Source organism: Scatophagus argus, chromosome 13 (genome assembly GCF_020382885.2).
Source record: "Scatophagus argus isolate fScaArg1 chromosome 13, fScaArg1.pri, whole genome shotgun sequence".
NCBI classification, from domain to species: domain Eukaryota; kingdom Metazoa; phylum Chordata; class Actinopteri; family Scatophagidae; genus Scatophagus; species Scatophagus argus.
The window spans coordinates 10,931,298-10,952,512 of NC_058505.1; the positions used below are offsets into that span (position 1 = coordinate 10,931,298).

Consider the following 21,215-nt stretch of genomic DNA (forward strand, 5'->3'; position numbering starts at 1 on the left):
TCGCCTGACGCAGCTCCTCCCCTCAGGACAGCACAGCATCCCCAGCAGGACCTTGTGCTCCGTGTTGCCATGGTTGCAAAGGTGGAGAGGGTGAGGCTGTAAGCTCTGGGAACACACACACACACACACACACACACTGCTGCTCGCTAGTGGCTCTGACTGCCATCTGGAGATGACGCAGCTCTCGTGTTGCACGCTGAGCGTCCTGCGTTCGCCTTGCGGACCGTGCTACGTCCACTGTAATGAGCGTGACGAGCACAGTCATTGCCCTTTGGCTCCTAATGAATATCAGCCTTTACTCCTGTTTGTTGCTGTTGACGGACTTATGCACTATCGACCTGCTCCTGTGTTCTCAGAGGGTGTCTCAACAGGTCATCCATTCCCCTCCAAGCGACTCGAAGCTTTGTTGACATGCCATCGATCAGGCTGCCCACCCCCCCGCCTCCACAGACCTGTCAACGGCGCGTCAGCAGGCTGCTGCCTCGCTGGCAGACCGTCCCTCTTCCTCTTGATGATTTACTGTATTATTATACAAGCTGACAGTGGGTATTAGTCAGTGTTTAAATACAGAGAAGCCTTATTACTCCCTGATGAGAGGAGGAGGATGCTGCAGAGTGGCTGATGCCAAGCTTCAGTCTGTTGTGGTAGATTTTCCTTTCTTATTCTGTGAAATAACAAACACATCTTCAGCTGTCATTAAGGCTCCATGCAGGCATTTTGATTGAAGTTTTATTCACATCCCATTTTAAATTCCCTTCACTTTTAACTGATATTTTCATTTTAACAGTAGCTGTGTGGTTGAAATTCAACCAATTAAATATTCATGTGGTAAAGAAAAAGGAAAAAAATCACTCCTTTTGTCAGCCTTCGTTTTTTTGATCTTCTGCCTCTTGATGAGAGTCACATCCCCTCTCGGCTTTTCACAGGAGATTAGCTCACTCCACAGATGTGACTTCACTGTGGATCTTAAAGGTCTCTGCAGCTTTTTTGAACTTCATGTGAGTGCGCGAGCTAAATATAACTGTCTTTTAACAAAGCTCGTTCCCATTTCCTTTTCTCCTTGTGTTCACGTCTGTGTTTTTTATTTATAGGCTAAGTTGAGGCTCTTCGAGGCATCTTTTCAGTGTTTCTTCTTTTGAGGCTAGCTTTCATTAGTTGCATTGTTGATAATCAGTGGTGCAGCTAGGAGAAAGAAAGAGCAAATACTGCAGCTGAAGGGTTAGTTTACTCCTTTGTCTGCCATTTGTTTAAATAACAGAGTTTTTATCCAGTGAACTGTGGCAGCTTATTGATGTTTAAAATGCCAAGCACAGGCGTGAAAAAAAACATTTTTTAATAGCTCGTCCATGCACTGTGTCTGTTTTGCCACTAGAGACTGTTGTATTCCAGTCAATGCACCAGCTTTACACTGTATCATACACATCAACACAGAGTACAGTAGGTGATCTCAGGTTTTGATTCTAGAAAACACAGGATATTTGTCCCTGCTTTACTGTCAGCACCCCTAAAGCCTGAAAATCCTTCTAGAACAAACAGCAACTCAACTTGCCGTGGTTTCCGACACTGTTTCTTTAACTAAAGCCACAGCTGCCACACATAATGCCTCATCCAGATTGAAGAAGAGGAACATAATGTTGCCTCTCATTGGGATTGGAAAGGTTATATGGTCACGTCGCAAAATCATCCACACTGAGGCATTTCTGACCTGTAGACAGGACAGTGGCATCGCTTCATTTAATTCAACAGTGGGGAAAGCTCAGTTATCAGTCAGAAGGTGCACTTCAGCTGCTTTATCCCGTAGCAGCATTGTGTCCTGTTGAAGTGTCCTTGAGCAAAGCACTGGATCTTCCCCTTTCCTCCACCCCATCTGATAAAACCCTGATCTCCTGTGCCTGCGCAGCAACGCTTCCTGTTTACAAATGTTCGTGTCTCTGATCAAAACAGATAGAAATCCAAAGTAACTCATTAATAATGAAGACAGAACTTGAAAGCAAGTGAAGGAAATTTATCCTGTAACGTTTCTGTCGGCTTGAATTAGAGCAGCAGAGCGCAGCTGCCATTTCTCCCGAGTCCTCTCACGGTCTTTTTCTGGGCTGAGACCAGGCAGCAATAATCCGCTGTGTCAGACGGGCAGATTCCCTTATCGACCACGCCATGATACAGCAGCGACACACCCCTGTGAGACATACACATGCACGCAGACACGCACACACACAAACACACCATTTAACCAGTATATGTACACACCCAACCACACAGAATGGCGAAAGAAAGGCAGCTCTGCAAAGTCAACGGGGTGATATTACACAAAGTCCTTAAGGGAGACAGCAGCATAAGCAACAAGTAGCCGAAGCTGTTGTACTCTTGTAGCAGCAATGTTACTGCCGAGGGAAAAATATGCTCACTCGTTAACATGTTATAGATCATTTGTCTGCTTGTGCGTTTGTTTTTTGTATAGCAAATGAGATGCCACTTTACAGATGCTGGCAGGTTTTTACTTTGGACACAGCCAGACTAGATGAATCCCTGTTTCCAGTCTTTATGCTCAGCTAAAGTCACCACCAAGCTGTCACATGAGAGTGATATTACAGAACTTCTTATCAAACTCTTGACAAAAAAAGAGAACGTGTGTGTTTCCCAAAATGTCAAACTACTCCATTATGCACAGCTCTCTGAACATTTAACCTGTCCATTTTACAGAAGCCAAGTCCCATCAACTGAAATAACCAAGACTGTTCTGTATCTCTAAATATGTGAAGTGATCATGTCTGACTGACTGCAGTCAGTCTGACAGAGGTAGTGGTGCATTCTTAAAAGTGTCTTTTGCTCAAGTAAAAGTACTAATATTATGCTGTAAAAATACTCTACAACAAGTAAAAGTCCTGTAGTCAATTTGTTTAATTAAGCAAAAGTAAAATGTACTTGAAATATCAAAAGTAAAAATACTCACTAGTAAGTAGCAGTAAAATGGTCAGTGTTTCTCTATTGTGTTTTTGGCTTAATATTATTGCTGCATTATTACTGCTGCAGGTGTTTAAGGTTGAGCTGTTTTTAACTACGTAATATACTGTTGAGTTGTAGTTTAATGTACAGCAGTACATGATATTCTGTAAAGATCATATGTTTGTAGTGTTGCTACCCTGTGAGAACTTGCTAAAAAGTCAGCTTTTAATGAGAAAAATCACCATATTTTCAGTTTTGTTGTGTATTTTCTAGGTAATCTGAGATGGTTTTATAAAGTTTATGTGTCTTCATAAGTATTTAATTCTTCAGTTTATCAGAAAAAAAAATGTAGTCTAAAAAGTAACTTAAGTTGTCGAGTGTAAACGGAGCTGAACTTTTCCCTCTGAGATATTGTGGAGTAAAAGTATAACATTTTCCAAAATGATTCACTTGAAATCCAAGTATCAGTACAAGTAAGTATTGGTCGGCGACATTTTTCTCCCCACACACTTTGACTTTGGACTGCAGCAAAAGCACAGGTGCAACTAATAACATCAGTGATGGCTGTGTTCCATTTATGTGTGTCAGTAATACGTGTCATTATATTAACATGCAACTACACAAGGGGCCCTGGAACCAGAGGCAGCCATTATGAAACAAGTTAGTTACACCTGCATTTGGCAGGTCAAAATGTCTGCTCTGACAAAGGTCTGTTGGTTACTGGTTCACTCACAGGATGATGCCATGGCAGCACCCTGTCCTGCCTCTAGGCTCTGGTTTAGTCTTCTGATGAATAACACATGAGAGAGGTTTTCATGTTGCCTCCTAGCCAGACTTTTCTGTCCATTCTAGTCTTGCAAGGACTGACAGCAGAGAAAAATTTTGTCCCTCTGGCCATGAAGGTGAGTTTGTAGCTTGTTACTTGTGTTGGAAAGCTCGGCATGAAGGTGGCCAGTCAGGCTCTGTATGGAGTAACGAGTTGTTTGCTAGATCTTAGTTCAGAATTGGTTGTGTATTGTGTGCGTGTGTGTCCATACTGTTAATTTACCTCCTTTGTGCAGGCACATGTAGGTCATCGCCATTGTGGAGAACTTTTTCTGTAAAGCACTTTCTGCATTGTGGAGCTTTTCCTGCATGTACATCATCATCTCCGTGTCAGTATTTCTCTCCTGTTCCTCTAAGCCTGGAGTCAGGAGTCTGAATGAGCCCCAGAGCTTGGGGGACGAGGGAAGAAGATTGCTTTTCCCCGAGCTGGGAGTTGAGCGCTGACTTCTGTGATGTTCAGTGTGGTGCTCACATGGAGCAGAACAGAGATGGGGGAGATAATGATTGTTTGGTGTAGCGGAGGTGGAGAGAACACTATTCTGGAACTGGCAGCCTGTCAAATGGTACCCCACCGAAGATAGGAAAGCTGAACAGTGATGATTGATGTTCCTCCCCTCACCAGATTGGCCGTTGCATCATGGGGAGACTTTATAGTTGAATGTGTTTAGGAAGTTGTGTTGCAGTGCTGACATTATGGCTTATGTGTTGAGACAAACACACACACCTTGTTAGCTTCACTGAGAATACTATGTCTGTCTTTCCATCAGTCTGTCTGGCTCTCTGTCAGCTGAATATCTTTTAACTTGCTACCTATGTTTTTTTTTTATTGTTTGATAGACCTCAACTAGATGATTTAATTCTTTTTTGGGGTTATTTTTGGCAACACGGGGGCAGCACAATATGATGCTAAACATAACACTGATATTATTGGCTGAAACTGTGCATATGGTGAAGGTACTTGCAAATAGTCTCATATTTACTCATCAAGCGTTCATGGAAAAACATTAGCATTTATTTGGAGTCTTGCTTTTGGTCACCTAATGAATTTACGTCTGACATTCACTCTCTTGTAGCTCTGTTTTTGGTCTCTACCAACTCATGTAGGAAGTATCTACTTCTTTAGGACACTTCAATTTGTTCACCTGCTACTACTTACTTTGTTTGTTTGTCACTTGATGCTGGGCAAGTTGTGTACAGAATCACAATCAGGATATTTTATTGATCCCTGGGGGAAACTGGGTACAGTGCGTTGTAGAGCTTTGTCACTATCAAAATATTTGATGTTTTTTTCTGTGTTAAAATAAATTTTGGATTAGTGCTGTATTAAGTTTTAGGAATGACTTCCGCCATTCTAAAGAAGTCTTCTTTACTTCTAGTTTACAGAAACCAGCATTTTCTACCTTGTTTTTGAATCATTCACAAGCAAAAAAAGCTCAACAAGGTAGAGAATCCAGCAGCAGTCACACTTAATACTGCATTTGGCATTCCTGCAAAGCCCTGAGGGCACAGATAGTATCTGCTCTTAGTGACGCCTTACAGGCATTAGCTGTACTGGGTCACAGTTTCCGTCTCTTTGACCTCTCAGGAGTTCATGAAATTCTAGCCTGCATCAGCCTGTAGCTGCATGAGCAGCACTTTTATCAGTCCAGAAGGGCAGTACTGTGGGTAAATTGCAGGACAGGATAAACAACTCCGGATAAAAAGCGCCATAAAGTGGCCCAGCTCTGCATGTGGTGTGTAATGCTGATCTGTGCTGAACAGCAAAATGCAGCTAATGGCCCAGGTAAGTGGTTCAGTGCTGATTGTTGTGAAGAGGCCAAACGCTTTGGCTTCATCCTCCTCCTCCTCTTCGTTCTCTTCTCTAGGGTTGTGTTTCAGAGAATAGTGTGGCCATCAGTGGCCATCAGTGACCATCAGAGACTGTCTGATCCTCCCTCAGGGCTCTGACGTGACCTCCTCTGGTGCGACAGCAGTGTTAAGTTCTCTTTGGCACTCTGGGGTCTCCTTCATGACGTGGTCTTTACTTGAGAAATCAGAAGTGTTTCAGTTATAAGAAGTCCATGCCGACATCCACCTACACACACACCCACGTGGGCTTCGACTTCGATTCAGCTTAATGCTGAGATGCTGACTGAGATTATTCTCACTGAGAGCTGAGGTGTGTCTTGTTTATGACCAAATCATTATACCTCGTCTCTCCCCGCATCTACATCTCCTCCTCACTCTCCCATTTCCAATGCTGATACTCCCTATGAAGCCACCCTGTCATGATGAAAACACGAAAATTGTCCCGGGTGGAGAGGATGTGGCAGGTGAGTGTGTTAAAATCTTTTTCTGGCACACATGTTTGCCTTTGTTTGTTTGCCATGTGAAACTTCTAAGTGTCTGTCTTCTTTCTAATTATGCTTTTAATCAATCTGTTATTGAGCACTTAAAGGGCATTTTCAAAAGAAATTACAAGCTGTTTCTATGCTTGAGGAAGTGTCAGTGCTGATTATTTATTTATTAAGCTTTCAAAGTCTGATGATATAATGAGCACTTCAGATGACAGCCCGTGTTAGAAGTTGTTGTTGATAGAATTTGCTGAAAAATCATAGTCATTATATCTAAAAACTTGTCATCTGGTAAATTTAAACACCAGGCTGTCTCTGGAGACATGTGGATGGCAACTTAGTGTTATAAACATATACTAAATGGTACTACAAATCAGTTTAGATAAAGTATGAGTGAAATAGATTTTTGCCTGTTTCAGCATCATAGTCAAAGCATACTATAATTGTGTATGCATCTCTAGCTATGTGTGTACATGGAAGTATTATTGTTATTATTATTTTTTCCATGAATTTCTTATTTGACTGCTGCAGTGTAAAGACTAAAACCAGACACTCGACATGGTGGGAGTACCTTAATGCACTTTCCTTATAGACATTAATTGTGGTTAAGCAGACGCTGAACTGGCTGCTTCCACAGCAGTCCCGTCATGCGTTATCCGCTTTGTTTTATTATTATTATTATTATTATTATTACGATATATTTAATAAACACCCTGACAAGTTTGCATCTCAAGGGCAAAAAAGTCATTGCAGTGAAAATTAACTTTTCTCGTTGTTGAAGTGCTAGAAACGAAGGGAACGAAGGGATTTTTTTTTTCGGTTGTTGAAGTCGTTTCGGCTCTCATCCGAAAGGCTTCTTCAGTTCTGAAACTGATGGGTAGGCCCAGGTGTTTAACCTCTAGTGCTGTTATCACCTTGGGGATGGTGAGGGTTGCTGACACTTCGTGTCATTGTGTGAGTTGTTAGGGTCACATGAGGGATGATGTGAATGGAGGTTAAACCATCTGGGGAGGGATCTCAAGGCTGCTCTATAGATGGCTGAAAGTTGCTGTTGAAGGCCACCAACTCTGTTCAAAGACAGTTGTTCTATCTGGACATAGATGGCTTCTTTTACGCCTCTCTCAAAGCATCGGTCTTCCTGAAAATGAATGTTTGAGTCCTCAGAGGTGTGTCCCCCACCGAGCCTTGTCCTGATGAGCTGACTCTCCTGTGTCACATGCGTTTGTGGAGTGGTTGTTTGTTTCCCTGATATAGATTTCTGAGGGCTCCTCACTGCACTTAACTTCATATACTATATGCTGTTAAGTGCAGTGAGGCATGCTCACTGCATTCCGCAGACGCTTGTATAATTATTTTGCCCAAATGGCAGGATTGTTTTATTTTTGAATATTAAATTTGGAGGATCCTGAAACTGACGGTGAAATCACAGTGTTCCTCATTGTGAGAAGAAAAGTTTTTAATTTTTCAACATTTTCTAGTGTACCTGTGTTGATTTCTCCTTTATCTCTTGTTACATGTTAAATATATGTCAAAAATATCGATTTTTAACCATTTTCATATCAAAATTCTTGTCTTCTCTTCCAGTAAAACAACATTTTTTTGTAACTCAGGAAAAGTTTAAAAAATGTATCTAATCAAATGTGTTTTGGGTGTCTAATCAACCTCAGCCATCTTATGACTAATTTCTAATTTATGAAAATGAATCCTTATCCTCCTCCTCCTGAGCTGATAACATTGATGAGGGAGGTGTGTGTGTGTGTGTGTATGTATGTGTATTCCTGTAGTTGTGGGGCCAAAGACCTGTTTACACAGTCACATAGTGAGGACCCATCTTTCTTATGGGGACAAAATGCCCAAAAGTCCCCACAATGTAAATCATTAAATATCAGGGTGAAGGCCTGCTTTAAGGTTAAGTTAAGGCTAGATTTAGGATTAGGTAAGCAATGTTTATTGTTATGGTTAGGTGGTGGTTAAGCCTCCAGGAAATTAATGTAAGTCTATCTAATGTCCCCAAGTGATGGAAATAAGGAAATAAGAGCTGCAAAGTTATTTTGTTTAACTCAGAAATCTGTCTCATGACAGATGCTTAAAATGCTCTAACTGCTCTTCTACATTGATCAAAGTCAAATTTAAAAGAAAGTATGAAGATGTTGTTTCAGGACAAAATGGGTTCTTTTAGCGCAGGTGTGCATTTGTTCTGCATTTAGCCATAACACATATCTCATGGTGCTGGTAGACTCCTTGGAGCTCAGGGGAAGATGTTTCATTTGATGCTATCAGCGTCACACAGGGCGCATGAGGCAACCATGACACACTGTCTGGATTTGATAGACTCAGGCTACAGCTTAGCAGCTGATACTGATCTAGCTGTGTATCCTGGGGTTTTGTCCTTGTGGTTTCCTTGATGCCTGAAATACGCATTCATTTTGATGTGATACAAGTTTGACACGAGTGTTTCAGAACTGCATCCAAATCCCCTGAGAGGCTGAGCTCTGGCAGAGAGCTGACAGTGTACTAGCTGTCACAATATTTTCAAATTTTCTGTGTTTCAAGGATACCACTGCTACTATCCCTATTACTGATACCACTACTACACCTGCTACTAATATTAAAAATAAAAATGTGTGTGGTGGCATAGTCCCAGTGGTGGCAATGCTGGGCTGTCAGTCGGTCTTCCTTTGATCCAGACTGAAATATCTCAACAGCTATTAGATGGATTGCCATGAAAATTGGTACAAACATACCTTGTCTATTGCCATTATGTCAACATTTTATTTTTTCCAGTACTTTGCTTTAAAACAAAATACTTGACATTCTCATCCACCTAAGCTGTACTTTGTGTCTGCTGCTAATTATGAAATGTTATCATACTAACCAGCTAAACTAACAGGGTAAACATGGTAAACATCATACCTGCTAAATATCAGTGTTTTAGCATTGTCATTGTGAGCATGCTAGCAAGCACTGTGTCCCTACATATGGTTTCTCATAGCCGCTAGCAAACTAAACTGAAGTTACAACATTTTAAATGGTCATTTTAAATTCAAAATAAATTTTCTCACTTTCTGCCGAGGTTTGGCAGTTTACAGCCGAAAACACAGATAAAGTGTGTGCCTCTGCTCAGCCTGCCCTTGTGTAGTACACAGGGAGATATTGAACTTGGTTGCTGTATACATCTTGTGTCGTCCTTGCACTGTGCACTGGCTGGGGACTGCACAGAGGCTGAGTTCAGGGTCACTGCAGATACAGACACCACCAAATGCTTCTAGAGACTCATAAGTGATTACTGAGAGAAATTAATTTTGTATGACTTTATAAATTGCAGCACAATATTATGACTTTATATATATTTCTTTTAAAAAAAAAAACCCCAAATCAACAGCATCTTGTATTTCTCAAGACTGTAAGCACCACAAATTAATTTTGTTTATCTTCATTTTACTGGAGTGGAGGCAGAAACCTCTGAAAGAGCAAATCAGATCAACCCTGTGTGTATGAGATACTGGACCTTAAAAGAAGAGATTGTTTTTTCTTTGGGTGTAGCTTTTAATAATAATAATAGTATACCTTTGTGTTTATTCTGACTCAGAGTATAATTAAAACATAAAATAGATTGAAAATTTTGTGTTAGTTGCCGGGGGTCCTTTGAGACATGGAGTAGCATGATGATGAAAACCTTTTTCAAACTCACAGTGAATGTGTAACGACGTAGCATTATCCATTCAGCTTCTAATTTGCTTTTAATCACTCCCCTCGGTATTTTACACTACTCCATTCTTAAGAAGAATAGAACAACACTGATATATTAATTATCCCATCCTTGTCTGTGATTTATTATCTTTTTTTATTTGGCCCCCTGAATCACATCTTTTACACCTGTGACTTGTGTTTACGTGATGATTTGTAACTCCCTGATCTGAATATCCCGCACATGTTGCTGTAAATTCCTTGTTTATTACCCTTGTGACTGCCCTTTATCTCCAACTAATTTCCATAACAACTTGCCAAAATGCAGTGTTGTCTTTAAACTTTGTTCCTCTTTTCAATTTATGACCCTCTTGTAAGCCACTGATGAGCACAGATATAGTTCATGAGGCTCGTAAGTCTGCTTTACGAGAACCAGATCAGCAGATGGGTTAATGTTCTGTAAATGCGTGCTGACTCACCCTGCTCGTCTCTTCTTTGTATATACACCAGCTGCACATGTGCAATACTTAATGAGCAACTTTACTGTTTCCTTGTTGACATAATTTTCTCACTGTTGTGTTTTATTAGTTATATCCACTCAGCGGAGAGCTGTACTCAACTTCTGTTTGGCTAATTTTTCTTTTTGACAGCAGTTGCACAAAGTTGCCTTTGGGTGTTTTTATTTTTATTTTCTTTTTAAATGACTGCAGTCTTCAAAAGACACTTTGATCGAACTAGTTCATCAGAGACGCTGAGATGTTCTTTAACTTTCATACAGTTACTTATAATAATAATAATAATAATAATTTATATGTATATAAATTTATATTTATTACACATGTTTCTATCCCATTAAATTTCCCTCCTCTCCAAAATGTCTTTTGCATATTGTAACTCCACCTCCATGTTTGAACTTCACTGTGCAGAATGATACACGAGCACAGTTCAACACTAGATGCATTGTGGCGTTACAGCTAGCTGTGCTGTCTGCAGCTCACGCAAGTGTGATGTGGAAACCTGAAGCCTCCAGTGGATGTTCAGTGAGAATGGACCGTTCATTAAAAGGAGACATGTTGTGTCCAGCAGTTCAACCTCTTCAAATGAAAATATTTGCATATTCATTCAGAGGGAGGAGGAGTAGATGTAAGTTTCAGAATTTTTTGATAAGAGATATTTGAACTTATTGTGGAAAAAGCATCCCAAATTATTCATCAAACATGTTTTATGTTTAAAAAAAATATGTAGTGGCCTTTTAAATATCACTGAAGGTAAGGAGCTGAGCCCAACTGCTGAACAGCCCAGCACCTTAATTCAATATAACAAGGTTTATCCCAATACTTTTGTCCATATAGTATCAGTCTGAGTGTGAGTGCATTCACCTGTGTGCCAGCTCTGTGATGAAATGGTGTTCAGGGTGTACCTCTCTGCTCTCCTAATGTCAGCTGGCCAATCTGGGACCACAATGTGATCTGTTGTTGGCAACCCGTAATACTGTTTCTCTCGAAATTATACTGTCCAGTGATGCAGTTCTCCCTTGGAAGAGTCCCATTTTATTCCCTGTGGAGGTCAGACAATGATCTGTGTGGATTTTTTATTTATTACTGTCTGCTGAGTTTGTAGGCATTTGCTGAAAAGCCTGTTCTGCTCTTCTCTGTGGGAGGTTATACAGCCAAGATGGTCTTTTTCCTCAGGAGAGAGCTTCAGGTTCAAAGTTGGCAGTGCAGATGGTGGAGAGCTGGTGGGATGTTGTTCTTTAGGGTCCACAGGAAAAAGCATTTTGGGTTTCTGCATACAAAATGATTTTTATAGGGCACAAAGCAACACAGGAGACATAAAAACATAAAAAAAAGTGAAACTGCTGCAGTGCAAACTGAATAATGAAATTGGAAAAAAAAAAAGCCACACATAAAATAAACCAATTTCATCCTCGGTGGTCTTATTTGTCTACAGACACACAATGTTGTTTGAATAATAAAGGATACTCAAATACTGTACTAAAAGAGTAAATTCATTTCACTTATCAGACATGCTAGCAAGTTCAAAAAACCAAAAAAACAAACCTCCTCTACTTTCTATTATTATTATTATTTATATATTTTTATTTTCTGCAGCAGTGCAAATACTTCTTTGCCAGATTAGAAAGTTGGCTGTTTTTATGATCAGATGGGAGTTAAGTCGGCGGGAGGATGTGATTGCCTCATTTACATCACATTGGATTTAGTGTAAATCTAAGTTACAGATCAAAGGACATGTCCACATGCAGATGTAATTTATACATTGGAGGCAATAAACAAATACAAAAAAACACTTACAGTATATTAATACAATCACTGCACTTGGAACATGGCATAAAACAAAACCCTGAATAGTATTGATTTAATGCTTATAAACTTTAAATTTCAGTGTGCAGTGTGCACCCCCCACGGGCTTCGAGTTACTGAATAATGTGAACCAACCGGTTCTGTTGTTAAGTTGACCAGCAGGGCAAACTTCGCCCAGAAAATGGTTAAATATTTATAAGGTCAAGAAGTGAAGTTGAGAGGCTGGGGAATGATATAAATTTAATAGAATTTTCTTATAACATGTGTGTGCTTGTGTTTGTGTGAGTGTCCAGACAGTTCCAAGCAAGACAATAGTAGATTAATTGTTTCCTCTTGAAAGTCTTTTCTTGGTAGAAGACAAATAATGAGTCTGATTAAAGGCTTGTGAACTTGTTAATTACCCCTCTGCAAAGACCTGACAGTGAAAAACTGCCTTGGCTTGAAGTCCGAAAACTACTCTGCCTTACATCACCCTGAGACATGCATACGTGTGTCCTTCAGGCCTGAATTCATAACCCTTAAGTACAGTAATGATCTACGATGAGCTATGATACCTTAATCTGTGATTTACAGCCGCAGCGTGGCAGTCTAGAGTGGAGATGCAGACAGCAGTATTTACTCTGAGTGAGGCAGGTGTGCCGACAGTTGGACAGCTGAAGGAGTCATGGCAGGCCAGAGTGCGAGGGGAACGTGACCGATGATTGAGTTGGCTGGGGTGACAGCTGGCACCATGGCTGAATGGAAACAGCTTGTCCCTAAATCAGCAGCCATCGCTGATTGATAGGATTTTACTGGCATTTTGCATGAGGACAATTTGAAATTACAGTCGCGCTGTTTAAATTATTTAATTTGCATGTTTTATTAATTCATTTGAAACTTCAAAAGAGTTTCTTTGGCATCAGTTCAGTGATCAGAATGCTGTCTGAGGGGCAGGGCTGTAGCCAAGATATTCAAAATGCTGAGGTCCAAGTCCCCCAGGACAAACCCCACCCCTCAGAAAACTTTAACCAGTCATAATAAATAATGTCTTTTTCTTTCTTTCTTTCTTCCTTCCTTTCTTGGTCCATCTCTCAAAAAAATTTAATTCATGTCAAATTAAATATGTTTCCAGTCATCACAGTGACTAGTGGCTGCTTGACTGCTTTTAATCAACACCGAGACTGTTAGCAGTTACTCTGGATTACATGTCTGCATGGTTTTCCTGCGAATCCTTTGCCTTTGGGTAGTCTGAATTCAGTGTGGGAACAGGAACGTACTTCACAGTAGAATAATGACTGAAGCTTTTACCTTTAGATCCAATGTTATGGGCCAGAGATATCTCCTTTGTTGATTTATTTACTTATTTATTTAGAATGAAAATAACAAAAATATCAGAATCAGCCTATAAAAAATATTGCTCCACAATGTTACTGTTTGTTGTTTTTTTTTTTGTTTGTTTTGTTTTGTTTTTTTGTTTTAGGATCTAACTGTTCAAATCCAAAATATTTGGCTTGCAAGTTAATAATGCATGAAACATGTACATGAACACCAATACAAAAGCAAAAGGTGAGACACAGTTGACTTGGCACCTCTCTGGCACAGTTTAGACTAAACGTTGAAAATCTAAACTTTGCAAAGCTTTATTGCAGAGCTTTTGTATTGCATTATTTTGCACGGGTGTTGATGATATTATGCGCCTCCTTTGCTTATTGTCGTAGCGATATTGTGCTGTCTGTATGCTGGAAAAAAATCCTCACGGATACATTTATACAAGAACATGGCGGATAATGGTGTGCTGCCTGGCAGTGTTGGCCTTACGTGACTGTGGCTGTGCGAGGCTTTCTGTGCTGCTGTATGGAGTGTGGAGAGGGAGCAGCTGATAATAGTCGGTCGTCAAACAAAACTGGCCCAGCCTTTGTTAGGCATCCTCGTCTCTGTCTCTCTCTTCCCTTTTCCTTTCAGTGTCAGCTGACAGGACTGCTGGCCATGACTGTAGGTGAGGCTGGTCAGGGATTCAGACTTCACAATCTCCTTCAACATTTCCTGCTATTTTTGAGGGATTTTCTTTTCCTTTTAAATAACTGCAGGCCCGCACCAACCTACAAGTTAATGTGTTCATTATAAAGCCTAATTTGTGTCTGGGTTTTTCTGATAAAATAAACACAAGCCCCTGAGTAAAAACAATTAAAAGAGCAATTGCCCTGTGAGAAATGTTCTGAATATTTATTTATTTCTTTAACAACACAAAGATGTCAGACAACTTGTGATCACTGGGGGGAGCTAGCATGCAGTTGAAGACATTCAAACAGGTTATTGACAGTTGATAAATGGCTGTTTGTTTGTCCCCTGGAAAGAAAAAAAGACACTTCAGTAACACGGCACGTTTGTTGCTGGGTGCTTCTTTAAGGGCCTTGGAAGGCAGGATTTGTTTGACAGGTGTTGTCTAGAGATGCTGTCTCTGGCATCTCAGCGCATAAACCATTAAATGATGAAACACAACAAAAATGAAAATGATGTCAATTAGCTGATAAAAATGTGGTTTTACAGAGAGCATGTGTTGTAAAAACAAAGCCTCTCCTGGCACACTCTGACCCCACACGGCTGTGCTTTCTTTCGTTTCTCCAATTAAGCCTGATTGTCTGCGGTTTCTTTGGAAGGTAATTGTTGCCAGGAGTACGTGAATCGTGTTGTGAAGATCAATCCTTGAACCCCTCACTGTGTTCAGGTTTCTTCTCCTGTTTATTAGAGCTTGGCTCATCTCTTAAGCTCTCTCCATGTTCGCTTTCCGTGTAAGGCAGAATGTACCTTGTTAATGCTGCCTTGTTGCCTTTCACTTCTCTTAAAACTTTGTTCACATTTTTTTTTTTGTGCAGCTAATTTTCAGGAGCGAGTTGAGTTTAATCTGCCGCTAGGCGACTGAGGAACGCACATTAGTATGACTCAAAGCAGATAATAGGGAGTGGAGGGAGACTGTCACACAATTGGGGATTAAACTGTAATCGTAAATTGTGAAATTCGCTTCGTTTTTCTTCCTGATTGAGCTATCCACGTCTCAGCCTGTGTTGTGTATCTGAATTGGAACTGGATTATCTGAGTGTATTCTGGTAAACAGCCTCTCTGCTCATGTGTCAGTGGAGCTGTCCACAGCAGCGGTGCTGAAATGAGTCTTGGCAGCGAGCTGGTCGTGCAGCTCCCTCAGGCCATGTGTGGAGCTGCGCTTTGACAGCAGTGCCAAATGTTGTGTTTGGTGTGGTGCATGTCCTTTTGAATTCAGCTCAGTCTGCAGCGTCGGGAGACGTCATCTCCACATCCATCTTCTTCTGCCTTCATTCTTTTTTTTTTCTTTTTTTTTTATAAAAATCAATATTTATTCTGTTTCTGTTTGTTTTACCTTTTTTTTACTACATTCAAAGAAAACAACAACAATAATAATAATAATCATTTTTCCTGAAATGTTGACTCTAAGTATTTTAATTACATGTAAATTTTCAATCGGCCATGTAAAGGGTCACATCAGTGTCTGATTTCATTAAGTTAATGTAAACTTATGCATAAACCTTATGCCTATAATCCTGTTCATTCAGTTATTAGATATAAAGTTAAGGGGAACTTCTACATAAACATCACATGTTTATTTAAATGTTTATTGTTCAAATATTACACAGAAACTACATATTTTTAACTAGTTATTCTGTCACCTGTAATGAATTACATTTAACTTATTTCATTTATATACACTGACTCAAAATGGTAGAAAAACATTTGACCTTTTACATTGAATTTATTTATTTATTTTGAGTGTAGAATTTCTTTGTTTTGTTTTTTTCCCCCCTTTCATCCTAAACCTGTGAGGCACCAGTGGTGAAGGCCAGAAATGGGCTGACTAGTGAAGCTTAGTGCTGCCCACTCTCTAACCTGCCATCTGTACTGTTATTAATTATCTATTATTTCAGGCTTGGACTTGGTGTACTCTGCTGTATTTTGTTGTTGCTTTCCCCTTTTATCCCTTTTACTGTTTTGATACCAGTGCTCTCGTTTTTCCCTAAAATCTGAACCCTACTGTGAAGAACATATGATGAGACAGGACAGAACTTGATTCACCCCGGGGAAACTGCTGTGCAGAAGTTGCAGTGTTAAGAAGGAAGAGTGCAAATATTAAGAGTGTACAAGCCAAAGGATACACAATGCCAGAAATGAGGGTAAGGATCATGAGTGGAACTGATTACGATTTTTTTAAGCTAACTTGACGACAAAGATTGATTTATGGTCAAAAAAAAAATTTAAAAAAATGGCAGCATCTTATAATGATGAGGACTGAATGCGTATGTGGTAACTGATGGTGAAAACTTTGTTTTTTAATGTTTTTTTATGACATTTAATGTACTTCCCTCACCACCACTGTCAATAGCAGATTCTCTCAATAAACTAAACTAAATATTGGTGCCTATAACAACCAGGCCGGTTGGATTGGTGCATCCGTATTACAGGGACGTCTCTGTATGTCACTACTTTTTAATGTCATTTCAAAAGTAGTGTGAAAATAGCCTGAAACCTTATGTATTTCTTAACATGTGAATATTTAATGGAACCTGTGAGAGTTCATTCATGGAGGATGATTAAAGCACATGGTTCACTTTATTATGTAGGCCAGACTTGATGAACCTAACGATGATGTTGATGATCAGAACATGCAGGTCCTTAAAGATAAGTCACGTCAGACTGATAACAGCTGCTGGTTTTCCTAATCTGATTACAGTACTTTGTGTCTTCATCACCATTCATAATTTTAAATAAGTAATGAACTGAGATGTAATTTCATAAAAATTTCATGGAGCAATGGAAACATTTCAAGATTTACTGCCTTATTTATGTTAATTATCATGCCTTCTCCTGATTTTAAGATAAAGATACTCTGATATACTGATTCCTGTTAATTTATAGATTCACAAACAGCTGAGAGGGAATGTATCATCACCATAACAATAATTACCCCTTCATATGATAATACGGGTACGGCTGCACATTAAGCTGAAGACACTACTGTAATGAGGGGATCTTTCCCTCGTGCTGATGCCAAACACACATCATCCTCTCTGCCGGTGACTCACATCGTGGACTTTCTTAGTGGTTTTCTTCTTTGAGATTGTTCAGTTCCTTTCCCTCCAACAGATGACTGGTTCAAAAGGCCAGGAGCTCTGCAGAGTCTGTGCATGACTTCAGAAGAAATGCTTTCTCCAGAACCCTAGCGCAGTGTGTGTATGTGTGTGTGTGTGTCTGTATAGACAGACAAACTGTGCTAATAAGAGTGTGGATCGTGTGTGCAGAGAGATGTGACACACGGTGAGAGCGTTACAACACAAACAATGTTTTGTTAAGAGCTGGAACTATTTCTGCTCTGTGTGGGAGGAAGGTAGCACTGCTTCTCAAGAGAAGGGCAAGCAGCAACCCTTCGTTGCATTGGCAGACAATACAGCAGCACTGGCACACAGTATGGTGGAGTAAATAACAATTTTTATGGGTATAGACACATTATGCAAAATCTTTTTCTCTGCTGCTCCCCAAACTGCAATGCACAAAATACTGTTAGTTATGAATGTGCTGTAAAGTTATGCAAGATGACTAAAAATCCCCCCCCGAAAAGAACTGCACTAATACCTGAAAGTATTTTGTTCTACTTGCATTGATTCCTGTTTCCATTTCCTGTGTAATGGACTTGCCAGTAATGAGTGCCCACAGTGATCTGATCCAAACTGACAGGTCTCCATATTATCAGTTGCTGTGAGCTCGGAGCCGAGCAGTGGCAAGTGGAGCCTGACACGACTAAATATAGGGCCAGGTGGAAGGACAAAACCTTGAGCTCTCCTTTATTACAGAGGATGGGGCGAAAACACACCGCAGACATGGAAATGGTAAAGCTTTGCAGTTTCAGAGAAGTCTGAGAAAACCTTTTCAGCACCAGGAGCGACTGTGTGTGTTTAAATTAAGTCATTTTACATCATCAAAATTAAGTCATTTTACGTTTTGCTTCTTTTTGGCTCCATTCTCCTATTTAGGTTTGACTTATGTAGTTTCACGTCGTGGTAAAACGGGAATTTTGAAGCTGATAATGAAAGAAACTTGCCAGCAGTGTGATATGCGGTAACCTCTGGCATTTGCTTTCACTGCAGATATAGTGTCTTATCCCCCCGTGATTCTCCATTTCGGGAAACAAGAGCGCAAATTCATGACTGGAGAATAAAACAGGTGAGGGTTTTGAGTTGTAGGAGCCCACCGAGCTGTGCAGGATCACACCGCCACCCTGAAAGGCACAGTGAACCTCCCACATCGCAGCGGTCCACAGTTTCCTGCACATCAGCTGAAGCCTGCGCGGCGCTGTCTGCGCCCACGGTCTCTTCATTGTTTCAGCAAATCACTGGATATCCTTGAACACTTTACACGCCCCCCCCCCCCCCCCCCCCTCTCCTCTCTCGCTCCGTCTCTCTGCGTCTCTCTCCGCTTCATTATTCTGCACCTGTCAGCAGCGGACGCCGCCGTGCGCCCCTCTTTTCCCTCCTTCCTCTCCGCTTTATTCACCGTCATGACTTCTGCGAAAGACGCGAACGGGCCGGCGAAAGCGGCTCAGCAGCAGGATCAGGTAGGACGAGCCGGTCTGTCTTGTTTGTGAATGATTTAAAAAAAAAAAAAAAAAAAAAGCAAATGTAGCAGCTGCGGCGGAAACAGCTGATGACAAGATAACGAAAATATCCGATACGGCTTGATTTGTTTGGCTGACTTCTTTTTTTATTATTATTATTTTATTTTTAATTTCCTTGTCCAGAAATGATTGAGTGCTGCAGTTTGAATGTGAACCATAAGAGCAACAACAACTTCTAAACTTCTGCCTAAATATTTAATGAACTCCTGTTGTAACTTCAGCCCGCAGGTGTAGCGTCTATAAGATAACAAGAGGTGTCCTGTTTTCTTTCGCTGTTTGGCTTTTGGAAAACAGCTCCTTGTCCTCTGATGCACACTGTTGCTTTTTCTCGGGGCCAAAAGAGCTTTTTTGTTGTTGTTGGTAAAAGTTTGCATCAAAAGAGAAGGAAAACCAGTGGATGTTAATGGGCTTTGTATTGTTGTGTCAGCTCACAGAGTTTAGATTGTGCTGCTCTGTATGAGGCCACAGGGAACAGTGTGAAATGATGTAATGGACACACACACACACAATCCACTTCTGGGTTTACATAACTGAGCTCCTGGCAGTGATATCACAAATTAGTTTGAAAGGTGCTTCACATAAATAAACTCGTATTTGCTCTCATGAAGCGAGAACACCTTGACCAGTTTCATAACGGTTGTTGATTGTGGAGTATTGGTGCATTTTCAAAGGCTGCACTGGAGCTCGAGCTCTTCACTCTACATAATTGTTGCAAGCGGGTCATAATTAAGTTTGGTATTTGACAAAGTGGAAAAGGTTTCAGAGCCTCAGTGCATTTCACTGTTCCTGGTCTCCTTGTGCACTTTTTCAGCTGCATGAAGATCTCTCTCTCTCTCTTTTCTGTCTGTCTCTCTGTTCAATGCAGTCAGCACTTTTGAATATTTTACCAGTAAAGTGTTTGTTTTTCGCGGCCTATTCAGGCATTTATGAAAGAGGGAGTGTGGAGTCGACAGCAGTACCGCAGATCCATAACCAGGTTCAGATCAGATGAGCGCTTTTGAAGGTTGAGACGCTGCCAGACTTGAAAAAGGAAGCTCAGAGAGACTGAAATGCACATATGCTCAACCATTGCAGCACAACATAACACGGTTTATGTGTATGCACATGCAATAATTATTTCGCCTTTGTCTGGGAAAAAGAAGAATGTGTCTGTATGAGCTCTGAGTGGTTTTCATACGACCTCGACTTCTTTTCTTTTCTCAGCATGCGCAGTTTGTACAAACAACATTTCCTGTTGGTTGGAAAGCTCAGAAAATAGCCTCAGTAATGACCTTGCTCGTTGGTAATATCAGTTTCAGATGCAAATGCCAGCCTGAGCGTCTCCTTTAATGACGTGGAGACAGAGGCAGAGAGAGACAAAGATATCACAGCACAGGAAGTACCACGCAGCTGAGGAGCTGGGATTTGAACTCTGCTGCAACATTACTGCTGAATGCAGTCAAGCAATGTGTTGTACTTCAACCTGAACATATAAGTAAACAGAATGGACTTTGAAGCTATCGCATCTTCCTCTCCATTAAGAAATGCTGCGGTCTTTGTTAGAGCAGGCCGAGGAAGTGCACTACGTTCTTTATCCGACATCGCTGTCGACGTATCTGTTGTGCAGCCCTCACATTGTCGTTGATTGTGATGCTTCAAAGAAAAGAAAAAAAGAAGAAGAAGAAAAACAGCAGAAACTGCCACCACACAATCTATTGTTACTGTTGTACTCAGATTGTTGCATGTTATCATATCTCCTCCATTACTGCACTTGCTGCTTTTCAACTTCATTGTTTTGTTCAAGGCAGCAGCGGGGTAACAGCGGAGGAGTCCTATTGTCATTTAAAACACAAGTGGCCATTCAGGCCGAGGGGATCAAAGGTAACTCGTGCAGTATAAAGCGTCCTGTTATAAAGTGACTGAATGGACAAAATGGATTTGCAGACCGACAGTCCATCTAGCTTCTATTAAAAAAAAAAAAAATCTGCCCTGACTAAATTCAATTTGAATGTTTTTGTAATATTTTTTTTTTTCCTCCCAAAGCTTTCATTGTGCTATATCCATTTGGTCTGCACCTAATTATTCTGAAAGTATAATTGGTCTCTTATCTTTTCTTTAACTCTAAATGGATTTAATATTCAGGGACATTTTGAGGGAGAAACACTCAAGATTTTAAAAAAAAAAAAAAAGACAGCAAGAGTTACTACTACTCCTGTCGTGTTGTTTTGCGCTACTTTTTTTATTTACTTTTGATTAAAAGATACTGCGCCAGTTGTGTCCAGAGGCAGGCTGTAAATTATATCCTCTGAGAAAAGACTTCTTTTGCTTAGTCTTGCCATTTTTTCCTGTAGAGAGTCAGCGGGAGTTAACGTCGCCTCGTTTCTGCTTTTCTCATCTCACTCCCAGTTTCACATGCTCAGTATGTATCAGCATGTTATTAATACGTACAAAGAC

The 21,215-nt window shown here is 40.5% G+C and overlaps 1 protein-coding gene across 3 annotated transcripts in view; it reads left to right on the forward strand.

Annotated features, from left to right (window-relative positions):
- Positions 1-21,215, forward strand: part of LOC124070015 (dipeptidyl aminopeptidase-like protein 6) — a 70,927-nt gene that overhangs the window by 19,774 nt on the left and 29,938 nt on the right. The window contains exon 1 of one of the 3 annotated variants that reach the window (XM_046409603.1): positions 18,572-18,722. The exons of the other annotated variants lie outside the window; for them this stretch is intronic. Within the exon in view, the coding sequence (XP_046265559.1) occupies positions 18,666-18,722 (57 nt within the window). The 5' untranslated portion in view covers positions 18,572-18,665. Of the gene's footprint in view, positions 1-18,571; positions 18,723-21,215 lie in introns of those variants that run through there. 3 annotated transcript variants of the gene reach the window in all.